Raw genomic sequence first — 26858 nt, 5'->3', positions numbered from 1 at the left:
GTTAAAGCGATCGACAGCGATATCATTACCGCATCAAAACAGGCGGGCAAACTTTGTGTTAGGCTTTCTCATTATTACTTAGCTGATAAATATGGACAGAAGAACGTTAGAATTTGTCATTTTAAAGATTTGTTTATGTGTTTTTTTTTAAAAGAGAAAATGAGTTTTGCTGATGATAATAAAATTAAAAATAACTTGATTAAGTCATTAAAGTTCTGACCTTTTAGTATGAATGCTTTATATATCTGTGAATCTCATGCAAACGCTCAGTAAATTGTCTCTTTTCTACCTTTTTTTTATTAGGAAAACATCAAGACATGTACAGTAAAGGCCATCCGTACTCGGGTTATCCAGGCTACATCATGATGAGCAACATGAACAACGACTCCTACATGAACAATGGCTCCCTCTCGCCGCCCATGCCCAGAACGGTCAGTACCAGCCCTTTTTTTTGTTTTTTTTTGTTTTTGTCTATCAATTAAACTCCCGACATTGTGATATGAAATGCTGTTGTTGTAACATTTTTGAGAATAAGTACCAAAACATAGTTGGACATCTCTACATCTAAGTGAGTGCAGTCATTAAAGAGCACAAAGGTGTAAGGCTTTCTTAATTTTGCAAGGGAAGGATATGAATTTAGTAAGATCAAGAATGATTTTTTTTTATCAGGGATGAGAAAACAAAGCAAAAAACAAACAGTGAGGATGATGTTAGAACAGCATAGATTTAACTTTGTGCTGCACCTGCTCAGGCTAATCTCCAATCCAAGTTCATTTCTGGGTTCACAGTTTAAAAAAAAAAAAAAAAAGAGATTAAGTTAGATGACTAACCGTAAACGCTGTCATAGCAAAGCCGCATATTGTGATAAATGTTACCAGCATCCAGTCACATCTTGCTCGGATTTCATACAGAGTTAGAGGCAGAAGACAGCAGGCGGCCTGTTGCTTTACCTGCTCACAGACTCTTAGAACATGACTGGAAGGTCTGTTGTACGAAACTCTCTCCTTTTTAAAACAAATTATTTATTATGTTGAAAATCACTGATGTTATCAGTTATGTGCACAATCCATACAAAGTAACTATTAAATTGCAAAAAAAATATGAAATTAAATTGCACGAAAGTGTTGCAGTGCTTGTAAAAGAATTGCAATAGTACTGAAATCTCACACATTTACTGTTTTGAGCTCTTGTAATGTGAGGGTTTACTTGCTTTTCTCCATTTTTAGTCATTGAAAATTAAATATTTTTAGGTTTGTACTGTTGGTTAGACAAAGTTTTTGTGATATCGCTTTGGGTTCTGATAACTTATGATCGGTATTTATCACTATTTTTATTATCTTAGAGACTAAACAATTAATAAATGCTTTACTTGAGATTTCAGAAAGTGAACATTTGCCAATATAGGTCTTTCTTCATTGCTTCTTTTAGAGCACTTGGATAGAATTATTATAGTGACATACGAGCAGGGATAAAACAGCGTTGTTTATATCTTACTAAGATTTTCAGGTAAAGTGCATGCACTTTGATGTATTAGCAATTTAAAAAATTAACTTTAGCTGTCCAACACATTTAGTTTGGAATATCAATGTTTAATAAGAAAACCATCCCTGTAAAATCATAAAGATTTGATCAATTTCAAGTCAAAGAATTGCTGAATAAAAGGCTGCATTTCAGGAAGAATATAAATCTAAATATACCCTTCCGATGTTTGTAACGTGTTGCTGTTTTGTTGTGTCTCAGTGCGATACTTATCCTCACGGACCAGCATTGTTGACACCTGTCCCCTTGACAACCATATGTGACCCTTAGAAACCAAATGCCTGCCATACTTTCCAGAAGATTAACATGAGATATACAGTATTTCTCATCTTGTTAAAATCTTAAGTGATGCATGTCTACATGACCCAAGTAAGCCCTCTAATTAGCCCAGCATGACTGAGAAGGCCTGGAGGCAAACTCACGTCTTAGAGGCTGCCCTGCAGAGGAGTTAGTATAGTACCGTCCAGGGGTGGCGTGTGTTGTTGCAGATATCGTCGTCCCTGTAACGGTATTAATTTCAGGCCAGCTGCAGGTCTCTCTCTGGCGGCTTCCTGTGTCTGTCCCGTTTGCAAATTTCTCCTCTCAAGACAGACATAAAACGCAGGGCACACCAGCAGCTGTCCACTCTAATCCTGTTTTGTCCATGCACATGTCTCTGTATCACACTTGGGAAGACAACCAGCCTCAGTCTGGCTATGGTTTGGTGCCTCCATACAGGAAACAGTCACACATGCTGCAGAAAAACCAAAAGCCCTGGGTTGTTTGTGCCTTTTGCGTTGCATCTGAGTTAATTTCATCAGGGCAAGGTTGTGAAATGTGAGTTCTGTGTTATTATAAGAATCGACTTTCGGAGGCAGATGTGATTGTCGGGGGCAGATGCCACATGCTGTGTGTAAAGGATCTTCATTCACACGCAACTCTATCACGGAATGATGTTAAAATTGCATTGCTTCCCCTCTGCCAAAGTTGCAGAGGGTAAAGGTATGTGACATTGTGGAGCAAACGTGATCCCGATTACCTCATGATTCGCCCTCTTCAGTTTACAAATAGAACCGTTTATGAAAATGTTGGGTATGATGCTTTCCAAATTCTCTTTTTATGGCTTGTTTTCTGGTCAATTTTATCAATTATTCCATTGTACACACTGAAAAACTTGAAGAGGTCTGTATGGAGACCAGCTGACTGTATGAGAGGAAATTACCCCTCACTGCAGATGAATTAGGCCAGGCAGTTAGGCTGCGTACTTGCTGCCAAAACTTTTAAAGCCTCACTTTCATTTCATTTACCATGGCTGCTTTTTTTTTTTTTTTTTTTCACCCAATTTTCCCCCTCATCCTGTCTTCAATAAAACGGTAGTCATTTTATATACGTTTCTCTCACTTATCCAATAAAAAGAGCCGGGGCTTGGTGGAAGGATCACGGAACATGAGTCCTCTGGCTTTCTCACTGATGTCAGCTTGCTGCCTCTGCTGCTGGCCACCGCAGCCACAGTATCTGCAGGCCTGGGATCGGTTTTCACCGAGATCAAAGGCACATTCTCTTTCATTCTCTTCCATCCCCAGCCCCACTGCCGCCCCCAATCCCAGTAGTTTAGATTGATTTCCATTGACCATGACATTCCTGCACATGCTGTCCAGTCATGATGGAGCTGTTGGGAGTTGCTGATTGTCAGCAGATTTTAGGAGGTTCAAGCTTGAGAAGTCGCCTCCGCCACAAGAGCCGAGATATTGGTGTGAAGATGCCGGATTGTGTTCAGTTACATATACTCGGCCACTTCAGAGAGTCACTGGTGTGCTATGAATACGCTAATGTTTATGTAAACCTATAGCTGTTTTAGGATGTGGAGTCTGCAGGGCTTCCTGAGTGAAAAGGTCAGTTGGCGAAGACTGTTTCATCATTATGTGATGTGCCCCTTCCTTGAAAGAGAAAAAAAATGCATTGTGTTTACTGTACATGATGCTTGGAACTGGTTCCTAATTAGTATGTAACTTGAAGTATGTAAGGTGAAGCAGAAAACATTATTCACCATCTTGTCTAGATTTACATGCACACAAAAACAAGTTATTGAGAGAAATCCGGTGAAAGCAGGTAACTAGCTGGTATATTTTAAGTGTATTAGTGATATATATACAACACCTCACCTTGAACTATTATTATAATTTCTCTGGTCAGAGCATTTGGACTGATGACACAGTGAGAGGATTGGCTCTGTATTGAGAGATGTGGATATGTAGTTGAATTTTACAGATGTTGTTGAAATCTACTAAACTTCTTAATTAATTTCAGGTTTAGTCAGACCCGGGATTTAACTTTTAGAAATCACACAACTAAAATGATCTCTCCTGTCATCTCATTACAAATATATTACAATATTTTCTCTGTCCTGTGTCTTTTAAATATGCACATGTGGACACGTTAGAAACCCATGTCAACATGTTTGTAAGAAATCTGATTTCTCCAGCAGAAATCTATCTGTGTTAATCAAGTTTGTCTTAATCCCTTACCCTGATTATGAAAACCATGTTGCTTATTTACATGATGACATTAAAGAAAACGGGTTACTTTTAGAAAGCAGACCATAATCTGGTCACTTAACTGCAATAAGCACAGTAATTGTCTTTATCAGGATGAGTGTTTCCCTGTCAGTGTCTGGAGATTTGCAGAAGCATTAGATAATGTGAAGAGTCTACATGTAATGATTCATACTTCTTCTGTTTTTAAACTTTGAGCTTTTTGGTGTGTAAAACTGGGAAAGATAATGACGATGATAGGGGAGGATTGTGTGCTCTCTTGGCTTCTGTGTCTTTTGTGATTGTCTGTATTGACAAATGAAACATGCTTTTTACAATTTTTGTCAGAATCATCATAAAAGCTCCTCCTAATGTTTATGAAGTATGGTCTTCAAAGCACTTAGGGTGTCATCACGTCGGGTTTGACGTGTGGAAGAAGAGAACCTTATTGCTTTGAGGAGTTTATCTTTGAGTAAGTGGCCCTTTGGCTTTCCACGTTCCCAAACTCAAGTCAGAATTTGGAAATGACAGCTTCTAAATAAAGATCACTACGCATGTGATAGGCAGTGCATATTTTTAAATGACCTGAAATCTATTTGCGGAGCATGTTGCTGCTGTCACGTAAACACCTACCTTTCGCTGAAAAACCACAAAAACTCCTGTTTTACATGCTCTACAATAGGTTTAAAGAAATTTTACGAAGCCTGAGCTCATAACATCCCACCAGACCGCTTTGAATAAACTCCTAAATGCATGGTTGACAAGATAAAAACATGGCTGTGTGTTCTTAGCTCTGAAATGTTGATAGTGCGGAGATACAGTACAAGGTTTTCACCTGACTGTGAAGATGTGCAGGTGATCTCCAGCTGTGTTAGAACTGTCTCATAGTCTTGGGCAACAGCTTGAGGAAAGGAATGGATAGAATCGCTGATTTTTTTTTTTTTTTTTTTTTTTTTAAGCCAAGTTTTGCTGCCATGGTGGAGGGTGTTTAGAGAGCTCCCTCTCTTTTTGCCGTGCACTCTTTTTCCCTTTGGACCGTCAATTGCAGATCCTCATGGCGAGAAAGAGTGGGTGTTGGAGAGGGGGGGGGCAGTGCTGCACTTTCCTTTGATGTAGTGGGAACGTGACGGATCTGCTAGCCAGTGTCTCGCAGCGTGGAATCACTAACCCAGGCTTACCTAACGGGATTTGGTAGGACCGCTCTGGTGTCCCTCAGTGCCATGTGTGTCCTGAGCTCATGCCCCCAGCACTACCGTGGAATATCCCTGTTAAAGAGAACACTACATTTACCAGCAGCCTTCCATGTCCACACTAAATGTTCTATATGGCAGCTTATAGCACCTTCTGTAGGTTTTTTTTTAAAGTCTCACTACAGGGTGGACATGCTGCGTGAAGTTCACTGGAGTTGAATGTAGCATTTTGCCTTAAAGCAGCTGGACTCCATATGATCACTTTTCATCCCACTGTCAGCTCATATCATTTTCTATAAGTGGTCTCCAGTACGGTACTGCCTATATGTTTATATATTATAAATTTTAAAATATAGTAACTGTCAAAACACAGTAATATAATCGTCTTATTTCATGCCATATATACCAAATCAGTAATTATCTTCAGTCAGGCGGCATATGTATCAAAGAGTCACGCTGACATCGATGTCATCTGTTGTGCAGCTCTATCAAATGGTGAAATATGTGTGTACACATGAAGGACAGCACCAGGGACCTCACACAGAAGAAACACTTGGCCCCTTAGACTCTTTGTAGTGCCGCTGGGTCTCTCGGTGTTTTATAAACAGCGCCATTAACGCCAAGGTTTCTTCACGTCCCCCACTGTATGGTGATGCTGGTTGACACATTTACTCCATATGCACGGTGCTAATGACGCCATGTGGTTGCAATCACCTGATCAGAGTGTTTCATCTTGTTAAATGGAGCTCAGCGGAGTGATTGTCTACCCAGACCTACAGATATGAGTCGTTGTGTTAGATGAGAACCAAAAATAAGACGATGAAGGTTGAAGTTTCTGGATGATTTGTTTTTCTGGGTAGTGTTAGTGCATGCTGATTTGATATGGGAGAGTGTAAACATTCAGTTGTTTATCTATATGTTTAGGCTCTTAAACATATGATAAATGGATGAAATTGTTTTGATTTGTATTCTGTCAGTCATCTTTTTAAATTGATTAACATTTACAAGTTTATTATTATTATTATTATTATTATTAATGTAACACAATTAAAAGGAACACTCCAATGATAAAGCAGTGTCATTACACCAGATACTATCAAACAAATTTTGTGAAATGGAGCGAGCAACAGATCTAATCAGAGACCCTCTGACTATCTTATTTCTGTCTGTGACCATTTTAAAAATGAGTGACGCAGATGAAAGCCAGCTATAGACAAAGTTAAAGTCGTTAACAAGTGTTCAAAGCGCTGAAAATGTGTGTTTCTATATGTGTCTGAGGAAAAGCAATCGGGAGTGTCATGGTTGGTGAGCGTGACACGCAGGCACACACTTAACCCCTGTTGATGTTTATTTTTGGGCATGTGTTACTGCTCAAAGCAAAGCACTCATAGATGATGACACTTTCTTCGCTCCCCATCCTCCCACTGAATTGGATGAAGCTTAACCAATCAGGCGGTGCTGCCTGGAGCCAGCCAGTCAGGCTTCCATGGACAGACCCACAACACCTGCTCGGAGGGCTTCACTCTTCACCAGCAGCCTGCCGCTGATCTCCAGGGGTCAGTGGAGGGCCTCGCCAAGGTTGTCCCTTATGCACAATTCTGTTTGAATGGCCTGGGTGTGGACTTCCTGTAAGGGTGGATCAGAAATGGAGTCAAGAGGGCAGCATGTGCATGTGTAGTGTGTTTTTGCCAATTCGTTGTGCAACTCCGTCTGTTATGACTGTGCATAGTTAAAAGGGATAGTGCCAGAGATGTTTTCTTGGACTTCTTGGAGAATTAGGCCCCAACTCTGCTCTGAGTATGCTCCAAATTGAATACATCTTCAAGTCATGCTTCAAAACTAGTTTTATTGTTGTTGTTTGCTGTCTAAAAATCTGATTAATATGCCCCTACAGCATGAGTTTCACTTGATTGACCCGGTTTAGTCCTCAAGCCATGATTGAAGCTTGAAGCTTGACAGTAGTCCCTAAAAGCTAAATCACAGTACCTCACTGTTTTCCTGATACAGCCATAAAATGAGTAAAAAAACATGAATAGCTTGATTGACTTCATCCTGACAGCGTGTAGGTCAAATATAGAGGCAAGCAGTGTTCCAGCTAGTAAACTGCAGCAAGGGGAACAATAGGACCACAGGAGTGAAACATGGGTGCAAATCCTGCCGGCTGTGTCCAGACTTCAGAGAAGCAGAAACAGCCCACACTTTGTCCAGCTAAGAAATAGAGCTATGATCAATAGCTGCTCTGTTGTATGAAGTTGGTCAGTCTCTGGCGCGCTCTCCCTCCCTCCTTCTCTTTGCTGTTTCATATTTTTCAGAAGCTCATTATTTCTTTCTGCTGTGGGTGTGAGTGCTAAAGAGGCTCACATGCAATGTGTATCTGACAGCGCTGAAATATTAATGGTCCCCAGTGTAGGAGGTTGGTATAGGGCCTGCATAGTTACAGTACAAAGGGTGCCTTCTCGCCACCAGGCTTTATTAGCCAAGCTGTTAAATGAATAGATGGATATAGCTTGCACTCTTTCTTCATGCCTCCTTTTGTGTTTTCGCGCTAAACATCAAACCACTTTTCTTTTCGTCTAGCAATTTCCAACACATACACTAAACGGGTATTAGACGCAGACACACATGTGCGCACACACACGCATGCGCGCACACATGCACACGCGTGCACGGACGTAAGAGCTACACTACACTGTTGAGCTTTCTGTGGGAGGACAAAGAGGAGGGCTTTGCTATCAGTTCATTTTGTGTGGTCTTGGCCATAAAAAACACCCTGTTCTTTGACTGTGAAAAAAGCCTGTCTTTAATTTTTGGGAAACCCATAAAAGTTTGTCGCTCCTTTCATATCGGCAGCGGAATTGAAAACAAATGCTACATTCTCCCCTCCTCTCCTTTGAACTGGCCAATTATGGAGTTGTGAAAATAAAAATCAGTCTGTAGATCTCTTTCCCCCCTCTCTTTTCTTTCCTTCCTTCTCTTTTTTCCCCCCTTCTCTCTCTTTTTATTCCTTGTTCACTTTCTTTTTTTTTTCCTCCTCCCCCCCCTTGTTTTTGAAGAAACCGAGGGGGATCACTGATGTCAAAGTCAAAACCAAGAGCATTAAGAAAACTGGCGAAATGCAATACAGCTGCAATCCGACATGACGCTAGAAAATAGGGCTGAGGAGCAGAAAGCCTCTCTCCCGTATTCCCAGGGCGCGCAACTGCTCCCGGCCTTGGCTTTGATCTCTTCAAAGCCTCCTGCCTCCTACTAGATGGAGAGTCTTGGCTGCCGCTCGTGAGCGCTGGAGAGAGGCAGGGAGGGAGGTGGGGAGTGTTTTGGGGGGGGAGCCGTCGTCTTTTCCTTTCCAGGGCTGAAATCAATCACGGTGCCGAGGCAATTATGTGTAATTCAACCCCAGCCAGATTAGTGACTCTTGTTACCTGAGCGACCGGAGCTCTGTAATCTGTGAGACACACCGGCCTCACCAGCAAAGGAGTAGCCAGGAACAGGCGAGGGCACTTGAGGGAAAGGAGGGGATCGAGGGGAGAGGGAGAGGTGCTGAAAAGCAGGCTGCCATGCTGCTGTCCAGCAGAGCAGAAAATCAGAGTACAATGGGGTGATTACAATTGCAGATGTAGCCATATTTATGACGAGGTAGATAGAGAGAACAGAGAGAATGATGAGTGCTGATTGCCATGGAGCTCGCTAGTTAGTGTGCTAACGAGCCAGGTCGCTTTTGTGTTAAAACATGTGCGTTATGTCACCTCCACTGCGGTACCCGTCCTCCCCCACCATTCGCCGCCCTGTCCCCCCCCTCCAGTGCCATATCTCTATCCCTCATGCCCTCCACAGTCGGCTCTGAAATGCAAGCTTGGCCAAGGCTACTGCCCCAGGCGCCCAATTTACTATGGCTGGAGAAAAACTCGGTGGCCCCAAGTCACAGAGGAAAACAGCAGAGCTGAATGCTGCTCCCTTCCTGCTGCTGCAGTTCGTCTGATCTGTGCAACTGTTTTAGTGTCTTAACACACAGCAGTGTTACAATTTACACCCCTCTGCTTTTTTATGTGGCTTACTGTGGAGATTTATCCCAATTATGTTTGCTCCTAGTTTAGGCAAATCTAGAATGTGGTAGGAGTCTGATGCTCATGACTAATACCACGTAGCGTACGTTATGAGATTATTTCTTTGTATGACTTTTTTTTTTTTAAAGCATATGATATCGGGATTTTAGAAACAGTTAATTGGAGGTTGGTTTGAGGGCAAAGGAAGAATTGCAGAATCATATTATTGGGCCAGTTAATTGGAAATATATGATTGCCCTGGCTTTGATTCTTCCCCTGCGCTCTGTCTGTACCCGCTGATGTCACAGGGATGAGAACAAGGCTTTGTTTTTTTCCTCAGCAGACACTTGATGCAGGATGATGAAACCCACAAAGATATCTAGCAAGAATGTGTTTGTTCATCTGATGAGCTCGCCTTGTGCTCCATGTTTCTTTTGATCATCGGACCGCTCGGTTGGTGATGGAAGGCACTTATTTTCCTCATGGGATGTACACATTAAATAAATTAGATATACAATCCTGTTACAATATCACGTAGTTGATGAGGACCTTTTATGTCTGCGATAGTTTTAACAAGACAGACTGACAGGGAAGCGGAGCTGACTCTAAAAATATAAAGGTCACGCTGAATGGATTATGTGGCATCAATGGAGCCACCGTCCAGCTCAGCAGGAGCCCTTAAATCCACTAGCAGCCATAACCCTCGGCTCAGGGGCCAGGTGACGCTTTTCATGTCCTCCAATGGAGAGACATCACAGAGGCATCCTCTACTTTGAGCTGCCCGTCATCAAACAATGCATCAAAACATCAAATCAATCCACCCCCACTGTACCCCTATCTTTTGAGATGAAAGATGCTGAAATGTAAGTGACCACTGCGCCCCCGCACCTACAATCTACATTTTCCATTCTCCCGTCAGGACACCTCTACTTCCACAGTGAAGCAACAAAATAGCAAAAAGTTGTGTATGACTTTGGTTTAAAATGTTCAACAGTTGATATCAGACCGCTCACACCGTTGGACTTTTTTGTGAAAAGCTTAAAATTAGTTATTAAAGTAAGAAAAGGAATACTATAACTACCCTGGCAACTTCAGGCCATCTTCTGCTGCTTGCAAACAGCAAAGATGCACAAACAGGATTGTACACAACTTGAACATAATATGTTAATTTGCCGTAAGGTGAGTAAATATAAGAAAAGTTTCACTTGATCACCCACATATTGACTGTAGACACCTAAAAATGATCACAATGGCTCAGTTGTCCCTCATTAAATAAATCATACATTTTGCAATATCTTGCTTTGGTTAGTTAAGATTTTAAAGACAAGTAATCACATTTAAGATATAGATTTATGTTTGCTCCCTACTGCAGCCAACTTTTTGTATTTTCTAGCATATTTAGCTTATAGGTTCTGTGGTCAAATATTATTTTGACATTCACCAGTAATTGCCATTCAGAACTACTAAATTATAAAGCCTGAAACTAACGATCATTTACATTATTGATTAATTGGACAATTATTTTCTCAGGTAATTGTTTTCTCTATAATGCATCAGAAAATAGTGAAAAATGCCTGTAACAGTTTGCCAAAGCTCAAGGTGACCAACAGTCTAAAACCCAAAGATATTCAGTTTATGGTCATATATATGAAAAAGAAAAGCACCAAGTCTTCACATTTGCGAAGCTGGAACTAGCAAATCTTTGGCATTTCTGCTTGAAAAATGGACTTACATGATTAATCCATAATGAAAATAGTTAATGATGAACATATTGTCCAAAAATTAATTATTTTAGCTCTACCAAACTGTTATATCCAAAAGAAGAAACTTAGTTCAAATAAGTCAAAGTTTGAGCACATTCAATCTAACACTGCTTTCATAATAGACAAATTAGATTACATTCAAACATATGAGCTGTCCACTATCAATAAATGCAGCTAAGAGCTGAATTACGACCACAGTGTGTGCATTGTAGGGCTTATCATTCAGATTTGTGGCATCAGGTGCACAAGTGTGCCCTATGATGTTGCTGTAACCATTATGCCCCGAGCCTAAGGAGCTCCTTTTGTGCTCCAGAAATTCACCATTACCATTTCTTTAGAGGTATCAAGGGATAAGCAGACGATGTCCGTTGCCATGTTGTACATGGTCATTGTTTTGTTTGTATTAAAGCCCACAAAACCTCGCCACAAAGCTAATTGACGGGGCGGAGTTTTCACGTGACTGTTCAGATCCTTAGAGAGGTTCTTGAAGTGTTCCCTGCTTCTTTGGGGATGGAGAAAAGCCATTTGTTTGGAGGGGATCAGATTTGAATAGCTTTGTGCTTTTCATTCAGATCTTAGCAGGGGCGTGTGCGCCTGCCTAGAAAGAAACCCTAAAATGTGTGGTTTGATTAATGACTAATTCCAGGCTGAAAGGCAGTTGTTGGTAGTCTTTACCAGTTAATCCCTTAAAACGTGGAATCACACCCAAACAGTGGGCTGTTGGTATTGTTGTATGGTCCACAATGTGAAGGAGCCTAAAGGTTTGCAATGTGATCCACAACCATGAATGCGTCTTAGTACTCTGGTGTGAGGCTTACCTCGTTATAACCTGCACTAAAGCAGTCATGAGATTTATTGCAAAACCACTTCGTCAAGGTGATTGTCATATTGTGCACAAGGATCATTTTTGATGGGGAAAAAAAGTCTATATAATGTCTGTGCATAATGTCCATGTGCATAATGTCTATATCATCAAGAGCTAAAGTGCATTGAGGTGAAAAGAGCATTGATCATGTGACAACAGGGTCAAAAGTTCAGATCAAGGCAAGGACACAGGTGTCATGACACCTGAGGCAACAGGGCTTCTGGTGACCTGCAGTTTTCAAAACATTACATAACCAACACACTTAATCTGTTTACAAAATCATGAAAAAAAAAGGTTTTAATGTGGGTTTTTGTTTGAATTTGTTTTTCATAATATAAATCATCAATGGCACCTGCTCACTAAATGAGCATTCTCTTTATTCTTTCTATTCTTACACATTATGTGGGTGGGTGTGCATCTGTCTGAGTGAAATACAGAGGGAAAACTAGGTCAATACTCTACAGCTCAGGCAGAAGCAGCTCTCATTCAAATCACCTCCCCATCCACATTTTCCTGGTGTGTGCCATTGAAAACCTTCCCCACAAACACGGCAGCGCTGCTCCGGCTTGCTCACCAGTCTACCTTCGTCCAGCCCTCGTTGGCTAGCTTGCACTGCTAATATTTACCCCTTCCGTTTCATAGACGTAATGTGTATAAATGTTGCACTGAGTCTCGCTGGGGCTTAGTGAGAAGAGCACTGTCTCTAGCTCCCGTCTCCACAGGTAGAGATACACAAAGACCCCCACCAGACTCTATTTTTCCCCTCAACGCTGAGCTCCCAAATCCAAACTGACAGCCATTCATGCCCAGAATACCTGGGCGAACGCTGAGGTGGGCGGGGGGGGGGGTGGGGGGGGGGGACACACTATCTAGGTGTAGCAGGCAAATCCGCTCTTGTTCAACAGATCTATGAAGCTTCTGCATAAGGCAACTCATCAGCACTTTTCCCCCCCATTCTGCGCTGCATTTTCTCTCCCTCTTTCTCTCCGTCTCTGGTATTGTGCAGCGGCTAAGGTTTTAGTGCACTAGCCGCACAAAGTTAGCTTGTGCTGCGATTTTATTTGTGTACATCTCTCAGGGCCTTGGAGTGTTGTTGTTGAATGTGGATGTTGGCACCAACGTGCTGCCTGGCATGAATGTAGCTACTCAGCAGACCAGAGCTGGCTTCTAATGATAAATCATGCAGTGTGTTAATGCAGCAGCGGGGTGGCTATAAATAGTGCTGGAGAGGGATGCCGATTGATTCAGGAAGAAAAATAAAGTGTGCTCCAAACATTTTCTGCTTGTGGTCAGCTTTAAAGGCTGAGTTCAAACATAGGGCCCCTGAGATTTAAACACACAGCTGGTCAGGTAGATGAACCTATGACGCAGCTAAAAGCTTTATGACTCAGTATTTTATACAGTTTGACACACTGACAGTGTCCAGATATACCAGGTAGGTGTGTTTGTCTCTTTTGTGCTACTGGTGTTGATATATAACACAATTCTGCAAGACTGCTGTCTTCCAAGGCATTGTAGGGATTTTCAGTTAGCATGTCTCACTCGGGGGAAAGTGATGGCGCTACAGAGAGCAGCCACGTCCTTTGTGGGGGTATAGATGCCTAGTGGGTGCTGAAGTTTATGTGCGGTCTGCCTTTGTGTATGTGTTTGCGTGTGCGCTTGCAGGCCTGCTGACAGTGGCACTTCAGCAGAATGTTTGCCCTTTCCTCAGTCCTTTGATGTGACCAGGTCCTGCTGTGATAATGAGCCCTGTGCCCCGCCGCAAGGTGAACATCCTGCAGCTCGCCCAGGGCTCTGCCAGAGCAGCGTCCCAACCCCCAACACACACACACACACACACACACACACACATACTGCAAACACAAGAATGGAAGAGCCGACCTCACTCGGCGTTGATCAACTTCCACACGGTGCTCGGATAGTGCGAACGCGACAATGCTTCATGTGGCACAGAAACATGTCAGTCGCACAATCTACACCAGTGCTCGTACATGCAGTACAGCGCATATCACATGAAGGCTGAAACCAGTGTCACAATATTGATAAGAATATCTTGACATATATCACAATTAGCACTTCAACTAATGATTATTTTCATTATTAATTAATGTATCGATTCTTTTTTTTAAATTATCAATAAGTTGTTTAGTCTGTAGAAGTCAGTATATAGTGGAAAGGGCCTGTCGGTTTCCCAGAGGCGAAGGTTACATCTTTAAATTCCTTGATTTGTCCAATCAAGAGTTCAAAACACAGAAATGATTTCATTCGAAAATAACGATGCAAAAACTGAGAAAAGCAGCAAATTCTCAAATTTGAGAATGTTTTAGCATTTTTGCTTGATAAGTGCCTGAAACAAATAATCAATTATCAAAATAGTTTAGATTCATTTTTCTGTTGATTGACTGAACATACGCAAAATCACATAGAAAATACTCCAAATGATGCTTAATGCATGTAACTGTGGTCTACTGCTGATGTGTTGCATCAGACAAAATATCTTTCACACATATAAACAAAGACCATAATTACTACATTTTGAAGTTTTTAAGTACAAATTGCCTGGATATAATTTTGTACATCAATAACACCATATAATCATATCGCCATGGCATGATTGCACCAAAAGGCGATATACAAAAATGCTAAATTATTGCCTAACCCTCCTCTATACCGCAGCTTTAAATTGAAACCTTCATGACCTCTTGCACGACCTTTTTTAAAGCCTCAACTCCTTGAAGACTGTAGTCATTCTGCTTTCCTCCTTGTGCTTAACTTACTGTGGCTTAACAGGGAAGGAAAAATAGCAACTGGATCAATTCTAATGTTCTGTTGCTCTTCCTTCACTTTTTTAATAGCTCCGCGACATATAGAAATTAAGAGTTGAACACTTTAAAAAGCGGATAAAGTCTTTTCATCTGGAGCAGGCACATTTCACACAAATTATCGTCTTTGCACGTTCAGAATGTCAGTATGAGAGCTAGCGTGATTGGTTTGCTCGGAGCACACGCTCTTCATGCCAGCTGAAGGATGATGGGTAATCCACCTCGTCCTTTTCTGTTCTGCTGGTTGGTGGTGGTGGTGGTGGTGGTGGGAAAGAAGACACTCGGCTGTTAATAGCTCCTTTGTGTTCATATGTAGCATGTATGTGTTAAATTCATTAAATGCGTGGTTATTGCAGTCTCTGATCCCTTCGCCATGTACCATGACTGTGTTTTACAGTACGTCTATATGCCTTTTTGAGTTGATGTTTTTTGTGTGTGTGTGTGGATTCCGTGTTTGTACAGTGGCATGTGTCGGTCATGTGTGTTAATGTGAAGTGTTTGACGTATGGTTTGTGCGTCTGTGTGGGTGTAACGGTGGTATTTAGAGGACAGCGTGACAAGTTCCCCCGCATGATAAATTTACGCCGCAACTTAGCCGCTGAAACCATAACATCGAATATGTTGTACATGCCTATTTTTGCTATGCGAGTCATTCGCCAAACATCACTCTGCTTCGAGTTTGTGACGTTCCATATCCCTTTTGTGTTTTTCCCCATTTTTACCAACTGGCCTCAGCCTTTAGTGTCACTGCTTCCCTTCAACTGTCGGACTCAGACTAGCACGCAGGATTTATGATTAAAATGAAAGGAGGAGGGAGAAGGAGAGATTGGGGGCTTCACAGATGTAAATTTCTCTCCAGGGCAGGCTTTTCCTGTTATTCGTAGCCTCCTCCACTCCTGTCCCTGTGGTTGGCTTCGCTTGTTCGTCTCATTACCCCGGGCGCGTGGCGCTCCTTCGCTTGCTGGCGGCCCGGCTTTCTTCTCCATTAATTGGGTTTCGTTACATTAAGCCCCCTGGCCAAAGGGCCACCCTGCCAATAAAACATTCCATTTTTAGCACTCTACTCGAAGCTGGTGGGGTTCAACCCGCTCTGCGAATGGTAATTGGTTATTTATTTAAGCTTCCTCAGGTTGGTCTCCACTGGTTTTGGTAAAGAGGGAGGGGAGGAGGGAGATACAGTCTCTTTCTTTCCTGTGCTGTAAAGCTACTATGGAAGACTGTTTGCTCACTTTTGTTGGGAAAAGGTCGGACAATTTGCACACAAACACACCTGAGAGTGAACACCTGGTCTGAGGTTGGCTCTGTATGATTTCAGTAATTGCCACACCCTCGCTTCAGTCGCCAACTTTGAGGCTTTCCATCTGTAATCTTTTCCTCTTTATGGATACATCGTCAGTGGAAACAGTAGCCAAAGACTGTATTTAAACAATCAGAGGAGGGTGTGTGTGTCCTCTCTGCCAGTGATTCACAGCTGCTTTAAATGATTTCCTCAGGTAGGAATTGTGTCATTTTATTGGCGCTTTACAGCAAAAATTTGATGATACAGTTTCTCCTTTTTTCCTCTGTTAATATCCCAGGCCTTATTTTCTCTGTGCATCCCCTCCCTCCAGAGTGCAGAAAATCCCGTGAGTAGGTGAGGTTGGGTTTTGGAGGAGAAGGGGTGAGAAGGGCTTCTTAGTGAAAAGATTTAGCAGCATGGGAACCCACAGCCACTGCTCGAGCTGCCATCTCCCCAGCTGTTTGTGAAACACCTCACATGGTTTCTACACACTTGATTGTAGCTGCAGGCGCGAAGAGTCCTCATTGCATATAAATTACAGAAGTGGGAAGTGATTATTATAAAATTCCCGCTTTCCCTTTTTTCCACTCCACTCTGCAGAAGTGGTATAATTGAGTGGAGTACAAAAGCCATGCTGTGAGGGGAGAGAGGGATAGAGATGCTAAAAAGGCAATATAGCAGGAATAGTTGCTCCATATACCACATAGACACACTTAACAACACACACACACTCTCTCCCATGCTCAGCAACCATTGCAGGATGTTGGTGGAATCTGACAGAAAACAAGCTCAGACACCGGTGTGCCGTCAAGAAATCCTCCCACAGAAAAAAACAAAAAAGAAACAAAAACGAAACGTTCATTTCCCTTCCCCACCCCCAATTTTATACTGCACGCCAAGTCACTGGCTCCCCGTGCTGAAACACACTGGAGTGTCTCCTCCATGGAGGGCTCCATGCCAGCTCCAGTTCCGCACAATGAATTTCTCTTAAAACCACATCTGAGGGGTTCTTTAAAAAGGCCGGCCAAGCCTGGATATGAAATTCCAAATGGAACGGTTTTCTTTTCAATCCTCGCTGCCTCTCCTCTTTCGCTCTCCCTGAAAAATATGAATAGAAAGATCCTAAGCCTATTATTTCTCCTATACAATAAAAGGGACCTCCAATATGGCCGCCCTCCATTGCGACATCACTGCTTCTGCTGCTACTGCTGAGGTCGTTTTTTTAGAATGAGGATGGCAGTGAGAGGGGATCAGATTGCTGTGACATGTCATGACCCTAACGGTTGCGGTCAGTTGAGTGTCTCCAACTACTTCCTCCAGGAAATTGGTAAAAGGGTGTCGTGCCTTTTCGTGTGTGAAGCTGCCAAGAGCTGCAAGCCAACAAGTCTCCACCTGGAAGAATTAAAATGGAGGCTCCATGGTATCTGTTAGCACGTAATGGCCATTACTTTGAAGAGAAACAGTCAAAACATGTGAGGATTTTGCTTCACCTTGATATATATATATATATATTTCTTTTAGAGTGATATCCTTTTCTTCCCAAAGTAAACCATGGGTAGTTAGGGCATGCAGCTTGTGTAAATGTGCACCCAAATAGCCATAAATTCTGTATTGGTCACAGAGGCCATCAGGTTTTTGCCTGGTGGATTTTACCATAATAGAGGCAGTTTATTTGCCACAATGGAGGCAGTTTATTAAGAAGTTGAGGAAAAACAGGATTTGACAGCTGCAACTGGGGAAAAAGCACAAAAGAGGGCTTCTCTTCTATGGCAGAAGCCTCTAGCTTTCATGGATGCCAAAGAGTCAATTGCCATTTTCTTTGGCTGTATCTTAGTTTATATATGTGTGAACATGTACGAGTGACTAACTTTTGTTTCCACTCACTTTTTTCTTTCTGCTCTCTCCGCTACAAGTTGGAGAAGACTTCCAGCTAAAATGATAATCCTGCAGGTTCTTATCTCATTCCCACAGGATAACAAATGGGAGTGGAGAGGCGTAAAATAATATGGGCGAGAATGCTATCATTTTGCCCCTGGTGTAGGCATGTCCCAGCCTCCTCGGTCCTGGTGAGCCCTCCTTAAGGGTTAGCAGCCCTGCTAATAAGCCCTCCCCTCTGGAGGATGAGGTCTGACACTCCCACACTAACAGATTATCCCGTCACCTTTGACTCTTGCTGACCTGGGTCAAACAACCTCACTCACCTGGGCTAGTGTTAAAATCCTCTGCACCATGGCCTAATTAGTTTTAAGGCAGGATTTGTCTTGTTTTTGCTGAAACAGGCGGCGTGGACAATGTGGAGTAGCGGGTAAGAAACTTGTGGTAGATGATGGCATATGAGGCACATATAAAGAGAAGAACTGGGCAAGAAATTGGCCCTGGGAGATGAGATTCTCAGCCTGATAATGAGTCTGATGTGGATGATGCTTCATGTGGTCGAGGAAATCTTTGGACACACACACACACTCCACACATAGTGCACTTTGTGTTCCCAGCTAGGACATTCCCAGAAGGTGGGGAGAGTGAGGGTGGGGGGGGGGGGGTCTTAAGTTGAGTGTGGTGCCAGTCCGTGAGAGGTTCGGGGAAATGCAGACATTCCAGTCACCCCTGTGTCCGAGGGGTTTTGTGTATATGTGTGTGTGTGTATGTGTGGTGGGAGTGTGTTAGGAGGGGCAGCAATCACGACTTAGCACTGCAGGAATGTCACCTTGGCACACACGTCAACAAAGTGAGAGTTAATAAAGAATGTTCCCTTGATTATATCGTCTCTTCAGTGTTTTATGCTCTTACTAAATTTAGATGAGTGTCTTCAACAACATTATTAATCAGGCGACTGTTCCCATGAGAGCATCTGATTACAATTTCACAAAACTCTTTGATTCAAAGCTCGTGAGAGCCGCTCGGTGTAAGACGTGTCTCGCCCAACATTGCACTGATGTCTCTCCGATTAGCCATATATCCTGTGGAGGTGATATTTTGACTCCAGCTCAGCTCTGGGCTCAGATTGTGAATAGTAGATTTAGCATGGCTAAGCATTACCATGTGTTCATTGCTGCTGAAGCATGTAAGCGCTGTTGGCTGGGGGTTGGGGCCAGGGTTTTTTGGGCCTGGCTCAGTCTATTTTAGTTGTCAGGAGGCAGGTCTCTTGAGTCAGCCGGGGATGGGGGGCCTGTGGCCAGGCCACTGTTGACGTGATTACCCCTGCATTAAATACCGCTGCAGACATCTGTCTCACTCGCGCTCTTTCTTCATAGCCAACCCCCCTTCTCCTCCTCCTCCATCCCTCATCTCTCCTTCCCCCGGCTCTTGCTCTGTAATGAACTCCCCTTATTCACCAGCTAATGACTGCCTTTGATCTCCCGCCTAAGACCTCTACTCTGACTCTACCCTGCGAGTCTCTCTTTTCTCTCCCTTCTCTTTGCTCTATTGCTCGCTCGCTCCTATTCGCTCCTGCTCTGTTTGCGTCGTTCTCTCTTTCACTGTCTCAAACATGCTCATGCACCTCTTTGACTTGTTTTTCCTCCTTTTTCTTCTGGGAATGGGGTTTTTCAATCCTGCTGACCTAGACATAACAATGTTTTAAGGTGCTGGGCTCAGACTAATAGAAGAAATATTTTTTCATTACTTTTTTTTCTTGACCATACTATTAAGCTTCACCCGCAACCGACCACCCGTACAGTATGTGCCGTACCAGTCCCCTGATCATGTGACAACGAGAAGGAGGAATATTGCACATGGAATAAAGCAGTGGAATGTCATGTATAATGTCATCATTCTCTCATTGTTCTTAAAATCTCCCTTTTTTTTTAAATTTTTCTCTGCAGTCCAACAAAGTTCCCGTGGTGCAGCCGTCCCATGCAGTCCACCCACTCACTCCGCTGATCACGTACAGTGACGAGCACTTCGCTCCGGGATCCCATTCTGGCCATCACCCCCAGGATGCCAACAACAAACAAGGTAGAGACTAAGCAAAGACAGCCACACATGACACAACACTAACAGCTTGTACACCAGGTGTGTGGCAGCTCAGTGAATCACAAACAATAATAAGTGATATTTCATTACTGTGATGTTCTCAAAAATATGGAAAGACGTGGGCCGTCCATAGTTTGACATCCCTATCTCACTAATATCACTTATTACAAACATTAATAAGTGAAATTTTTCTCATTATTCACTGAGAGCTGTAATGTTTTCATTCTGTATGTACTAACAGAGCTTGATCGATGTTCTTGTCATCCTTTTGCTTAACAGAATCAAAATAGTGATAATATTTTAATATTGGGCAACAGCACCTTCCTGTTTTTCCCATCTGAGCCCAGTTAAGTGAGCAAGAGAAAGACTACTAATTGCAACAAACATAAATAACATAATTTGTGATGGGAGATAGTTTTTGCATCATTCCCACTTCCAGCTTGATTTAATTTCATCGGCAACTTAACAGAAAGTCAGAAACCAGTGACACCGCTGCATGAAAAGTAACGTTAAATTGATATCATTCTGTACTGGACTTGTAATGGAGACTTACCAGTACCAGATTTTGTCAGTATGAATTGTTGTTATTTGACCTGGCAATGAAAAAGTTTTACATTGCCTAAAGAAAGGGGGTTAAACTGCATTCCTACAGCTTCCTATTGCTTTATGCTTAAGTGATTTTGTTCAAAATATTGCAATAATGCTGAACAGGGTGAACTCAGTAAAACTAAACCCATACCTGAGTGTATTATTGCACCCCTATCTGCAAACACAGTATCACAAACCAAAATGTGTCACAGCAAAGTCATCCTTCCTATCTGCTCTAAACATGAACTCATTTGAAGCAGCCTGTGGGACGGCGCGCTGTGTTCTGCCCTCTCCCTCTGCACTCTTTGCCTCTCACTAACAACATCAAGCTACGGCTCTGACAGCTGCAGAGGAGCTCTTCAGCAGTTTGGACGAGCTCCTCAGCCCCGCACAGCTGGAGACTTTGGCAGCTCCTCACGAATACGAAAAGACGTGGGCCCTCCGTAGTTTTGTCCCACACCTTTTCTCTTCTCCTGGCTTTCTTCTCCTACAGCTGCCAGTTTGAAAAGCAGGAGAGGGATCAGACAGGATGTAGGCGATGATGAAGATGATGATGAGGCTGGGAGGTTCTGAGGGACTGGCTATAAATAACAATGTAGAACTGAAGAACAAGAGCACACAGCGTAGTGAGATGAAGGGAGTCAGACATTTAAAGAAACTGTGCTCCACATATGTCAGAGGAATCATGCATCAGACACTTTTTTTTGTTGGATATTTTTCTAATGAAAGCAGGAAAGAACTGTGTTGACACGGAATCGAGCAATTAACGCATACGATTTGTCGTCATGTAGAACGATTTATGAAGTAATGTGCTCCATTTTTACTGTTCACGTTGGTCTTGCTGGTGCGTAGAGATCCACTAAGTTTCTGACAAACTGAAGAACAGAAAGCGCCCCTGGAGGTCTTTTTCTTGCTGTATTTGATCTTTGCACTCACAGCCCAACAGAAATCCATGTCCAAGCGATCCGGTTGCAGAATTAGCTGCAAATGATTTCCCTAGGCATATTCATGTGTGTGTATACCAGTCGAGCTAAGCTGAAGATGCTTAAAATTAAATCTCTCTTATTCTCTTTCGTGCTGTCCCTCTCTCTCTCCGTCTCTCTCTCTCTCTCTCTCTCTCTCTCTCTCTCTCTCTCTCTCTCTCGCATCGACCAATTGCTGCTCTGCCTTCCTTAGTGGGCTCAGACTTTGATCTGCTCGTTAATTATGAAAAACAATCATGGATTTTCTCATTATGAGCTCTAATATGCACAGGGCCGCAACGCAGGATGGAAGGTCGAGCATGGGGCCTTTTTACATTTAAACCTTATTGTACTTTGTTTAAAAAAAAAAAAAAAAAAAATAGAAATATAACACGGGAACGCCGATTTGAATAAAGATCATTTCCAGGTTTTACAATGAGAATCATGTTAGTGTTGCTTGTTTTGAGAGGAAATGCCAGTGTGAAGCGTTGTTGGGTGTCAACGGGAACGTGTGAATGGGGGGGGGGGAGTGAGTAATTAGCCACCTTAAGGGTGTGAGTGACAAGGTTAACATGTTGGGGCTCCCTCCTCCTCCCTCGCCGCCTCACCCCTTGCCTCCTTCCCTTCTGCCCTCGGGAGAGCCCTGAGGAGTGTGAGGTGGTGGATTAGTGGGCAGGGGGTAGTGCTATGCGCGCTATGAATCCAGCGTTGCAACATTGGCTTTGCAGATATAAGCCCCCTGCTCGTCCTGCCTCTCCGAGGAGGGAGGCCCCTTCAGACCACAGCCTGGAGAGAGAAAGAGGAAGAGAAAAGATAGAGGCAAGGAGAAAAGGCTGGCTCCAGCAGGGATTAGAGGATGCTGCTAATCTGGAGGCATTTGCCCTCTTTACTTTGTGTGTGTGTGTCTGTGTGTGTGTGTGTGTGTGTGTGTGTGGAAGCACACGTGTAGGCACATTCCACTTGTCCATGTATGAACAGTATTTCCTGATATTCTGATTTCTGTAGTCTCTCAGTCATGTCTTTGACTTCATTTAAAATCCAATAGATGTTAGACAATAAAACATGAGTCATTGCAGATTTTGTTAAATTTTACCCGCCCTGTTCTTGCTAAGTCTTCTTACAAAAAGAGACCTCTCGACCTTGAAACCCAGTAGGAGCAGGCGAGCTGGAGATGGAGGAGCTTAGTACTGAAGATCCACCGACAGTTAGTCCAAGTCAATCCCGTGTCTACAGGGAGAGCTGCAGCCTCTGCCACAAAGAGGGAAGCCTCAATTAACCAGCTTAAAGGCACTGAAACACACTGGAAAGGACTTTAGCAAAGCGGGGAAAATATGATCCTTTTCTACTGGTTGATAATATGAGGTCAAGAGGCATGTTGAAGCCCTGTGAACTATCCTTGACTTGTAGTAAGAAAGAGTAATAGGTTTTTAAAACACTTCTTCTTAACCAACCACAGCTCACGATCTTCTGGAGTTTGCTCAGTTGCCATGGAACGAAAGTCTAGAAAAAGCTAGTAAGTATTTTGTCAAACTACTGTTTCTGAAATCAAGAGTAAACTTTCACAAATTGTTGTTGACCATGTGATGATGGGATGTTCTTGATCCAACTTTGCTCTCCTGATGTAGACTCCTACACAGTACTATACAATGCCAGTGCTAGTTCTTCCCCAAAATTAAAAAACTGTTTATAGCACTGCTGTGAACTCATTGGAATCATTCTTATGTAAGGTAACATGAAGGCCGGGAGTGTTGTGGCTCAAAATGACAGAATGAATTTAACTGATAATGGAAACAATTTGAATACTATAATGACATCAATAAAGAAACAAATTAATGTGGATCAGTCACGTAATGGCTGATACCTGATCAGAACTAGAGCTGATCCTTATCCGGCTTATCGGATCAGTGCATCTTTAATTTTCTAGTGCTGAGAACAGTTTGAACATTTTGGAGACTCGTGTCAATAGCGATACCTGAGTTCCTGCACCAAAATCAAAACAATGCTTTTTTAAAAACTACTGTGAGGAATATAAACACGCATTTCCCCCTAAACTTTTTTTTTTAATTAAAAAAAAAAAGACAAACTTTTCAAACACAGCATTGTTTAATTTCCTCTTAACACAATCAGCTGTAAAGGAATGTTGTAAAACTGGCAAATTTATCACTTCAGGAAATCAGAAAATATCTGATTATAGATTATGTAAAGAAGACCTTTTGGCGTTTTGATACTCAAGGCTTACAGGCACATTTTGGTTTGTACTCTAAAAGTATTGAGGCTCATTAGCCAGCCCTGTTGTTTCCGATATATATGCAGCCCGTGGATCTAACAATTATGTTCCATTGTTGTTTGTCTAGGAATGCCGAGGCATCATCCCGGACCAGACATGACCAACTTCTACTCCCTGTCTCCTGGAGGAGTGGGACAGATCACGCCACCGCTCGGATGGTGAGTCACAGACAGACGAAAGCAAAAGCAAGAACAGTTGATTCATGTAAACAAGGTGCAATTACTGCCCCGTCTCTTCATATCAGATGTACACTGACACTGCACTAGCTTTGTGTGCCGAACAGAGGAATGCTGGCCTGCAGCAGCAGCAGCAGCAGCAGCAGCAGCAGCAGCAGCAGCCGACACAGGGAGGTCTGCCTCTGGCTGTTCCTGCTGTGCTGCTGTGGCTTCAGCCACACCGCTCCTCTGTGTGCTCAGCACATGTCAAACACATCACAGCGTACGTGCCCTTGCATAACCATATGGCTGCTTTACCCCCATCAAAGCTTTCTGGAAGCACTTCTGTCTCTGAGGTTCTCTTCATGGTTGTGAAACACTTTTTTAGTAACTTTTTTCCTCTTTTCTTTCCACCTTTTTCTTTGCATCCTTGTCACTTGCATTTCTTTTACTTTTTCATTTTTTCAACATACCTTATCCTCTTTGTTTCTTCTTCACTATCTCTTTCTCTGTCAGTGTGATGTTTGTAAAGACAGGGCTTCAGGCACACACTGAGTGAAGCCAGATGGAAGGTGCAGGATTGGTGTCTTCATGCCCTCCCTCTCAGAACCCCTTAAATTTAAATAACTGCTATACATTATCCCATTTTTTTTTTTTTGATTTAGGAAACTTTCCCAAACTTGACATCAGCCACTTTCCTGCTTTTCTACTCAGAGGAAATGATGGATCCTTTGTGATAGTTTGTGCCTTGCAACAAGTCCCCGAGACTGAAGGAGCAGAGAGTTTGCAGTACTGAACATGAATCTCATAACAAACATTTTTAAAAATCAGCAAAATGTTGATTGAAATGCACAACCACAACATGTTGAAGCCAATGTTGAAACAAATAAAACAAACTGAACAAATGGACTGATGACAAGACACAAGCTCTATTTATTATTCCAGAGGTGGAGTTTCAGCGGAGACGGTGACCAGAAATTAACAGCATGTCTAAAGAGCTTCTCTTGTTTAGCAGAACTGAAAGCAACTCAAATTGAAACCGTATTTTTAAAAATACTTACGCCCACAATAAGTTTTTCTGTCACTTCATCTTCATTGTTCTTGAGGTGCAGTGAGAAAACAAACACATCATTTTGTATTACTGAACATATTAGTCACCACAGTTCCTTGGGTCTTTGGATACACAATGACGTGTGGAAAAAAAAAAAACCATGTAATCCCCACTCCCCCAATCAACATTTTAAAGGACCAGTGTGTAATATATAGTGGCATCTAGAGGTGACTGAATCCCCCTCCCCCTCCTACTCTCCTTCAAAGTGTGTAGGAGAACCAATAGTGGCCGTGAAACTTGCGGAAAAATGTGAAAGGCCCCCTCTAGAGCCACTATTTTGTTTGTCCCTTCTGGGCTGCTGTAGAAACATGGCGGTGCACCATGGCGGCCTCCGTGGAAGAGGACCCGCTCCCTATGTAGATATAAAGGGCTCATTTTAAGGTAATGAAAACACAGCAATTCTTATTTTCATAGGATTATACACTAATTAAAACATACTTATCAATATCATATTCCATTCCTGCCAAGTCCATTCCGCTAGATGCCACTAAACTCTACACACTGCACCTTTTAAATTTTACAGTGTTTTGTGATGGTTTGTGGTGATATTCATGTGGTCTCGTTAACTGTATCCAGCATAATACTGTGAGGAAGAGATTGATGAAATCAGTGCTTTTAAAAAAAGACCCAGAGCTAGACGAACGGGAACACATGAGGAACCACAGTCAATGACGATATCCCTACAGTAGCATCATCTTTATCATGAATATTATATAGAGCAAACTTATTTCTAAATATTATCTTTTTAACATCCAACATCAAGCAAATATGGATGGATTTTTTTCTGCGTGTGTGTATACGCTGTTGTAAGCATCTGATGATTTTTATCCTCACTGGGGGACCTGTAACATGCTGCTGACCTCCTTCATCCTCCAAATCAAAAGTATACGTTGTCTGCTGTTGTTTCAGGTTCTCACACCACATGGTGCCAGGACCCCCAGGTCCTCACGCCACAGGAATCCCCCACCCGGCCATCGTCAACCCCCAGGTCAAACACGAGCCTCTGCATGAAACAGACATCATGCACATGTGAGTCCTAGAAACACAAAATACCCTTCTCAAACACTCTTTCACACTTTTTAAGGCTTAAAAAAAAGTGCTCTCAAGCCTCACTCCTCCATGTGCAGTATTCTGAGACGACATACTTCCAGGTATTTGTGCGCTCCTCCACTACAGTAGGCCATTGCTGAACAAACCCTCTGTCAGAGCCTTGTTCTCATTCCCTTGATGTGAGCAGATAAGCAGCGAGGGCCGTGCTCTACTGATAACAGGCCTATGCTTCATTTGGCCTCAGGGATCACAACACACTTAGCCAGCAACAGATACAGGTCCTAGATTAGTGGTCAGATGAACTGAATTCACATCCCCACTGTGTGCAGTGGGAAGTGCTGTGAGCGCCCTGAAGTGGTTATCACTGATATTTCCATTATTCATGGCCATCCTTGTACCAAGACTGTATTAGTATCAAAAAGGTTATTAGAAAGTAAGTTGAGAGTGGGAGCAGACTGTCTTTCAGTGTGTGACTTTGAGCATTTGGTTTTAAGCGATTGCCAATGTGCTGTGGACAAGAAGGTTTGGTTGCCATTACTGGTGAAGTAATCTCTCCGCATGATGGGCTGCAACTGTACAACTGCACATGATTAAAGAGGCAGGGGCCCGTGGCGTGGCAACCCCTCTCACGCTGCCTCACCATTGGCTGAAAGCAACCAGACCCTCGCTGCTTTTGTCGCCATTGCGGCACCACAGTTTCCCTCCTCCGTTGCTTTTTATCCTCT

General features: G+C 42.7%; 1 protein-coding gene across 14 annotated transcripts in view; it reads left to right on the top strand.

The window, feature by feature from the left end:
* The window catches only part of lef1 (lymphoid enhancer-binding factor 1), a 110133-nt gene that overhangs the window by 69830 nt on the left and 13445 nt on the right, over nucleotides 1-26858 (top strand). For 12 of the 14 annotated variants that reach the window (XM_067584850.1, XM_067584848.1, XM_067584849.1 and 9 more), the window contains 5 exons: nucleotides 304-431; nucleotides 19830-19962; nucleotides 22987-23043; nucleotides 23885-23975; nucleotides 25993-26112. In XM_067584850.1, coding sequence (XP_067440951.1) covers nucleotides 304-431; nucleotides 19830-19962; nucleotides 22987-23043; nucleotides 23885-23975; nucleotides 25993-26112 — 529 coding nt within the window. The remainder of the gene's footprint in view (nucleotides 1-303; nucleotides 432-19829; nucleotides 19963-22986; nucleotides 23044-23884; nucleotides 23976-25992; nucleotides 26113-26858) is intronic. The other 2 variants (XM_067584851.1, XM_067584853.1) reach the window with 1 other exon arrangement.

The sequence above is a fragment of the Thunnus thynnus genome, chromosome 3 (assembly GCF_963924715.1).
Source record: "Thunnus thynnus chromosome 3, fThuThy2.1, whole genome shotgun sequence".
Classification (NCBI taxonomy): Eukaryota; Metazoa; Chordata; class Actinopteri; order Scombriformes; family Scombridae; genus Thunnus; species Thunnus thynnus.
This window is presented reverse-complemented; position numbering and strand designations above follow the sequence as displayed.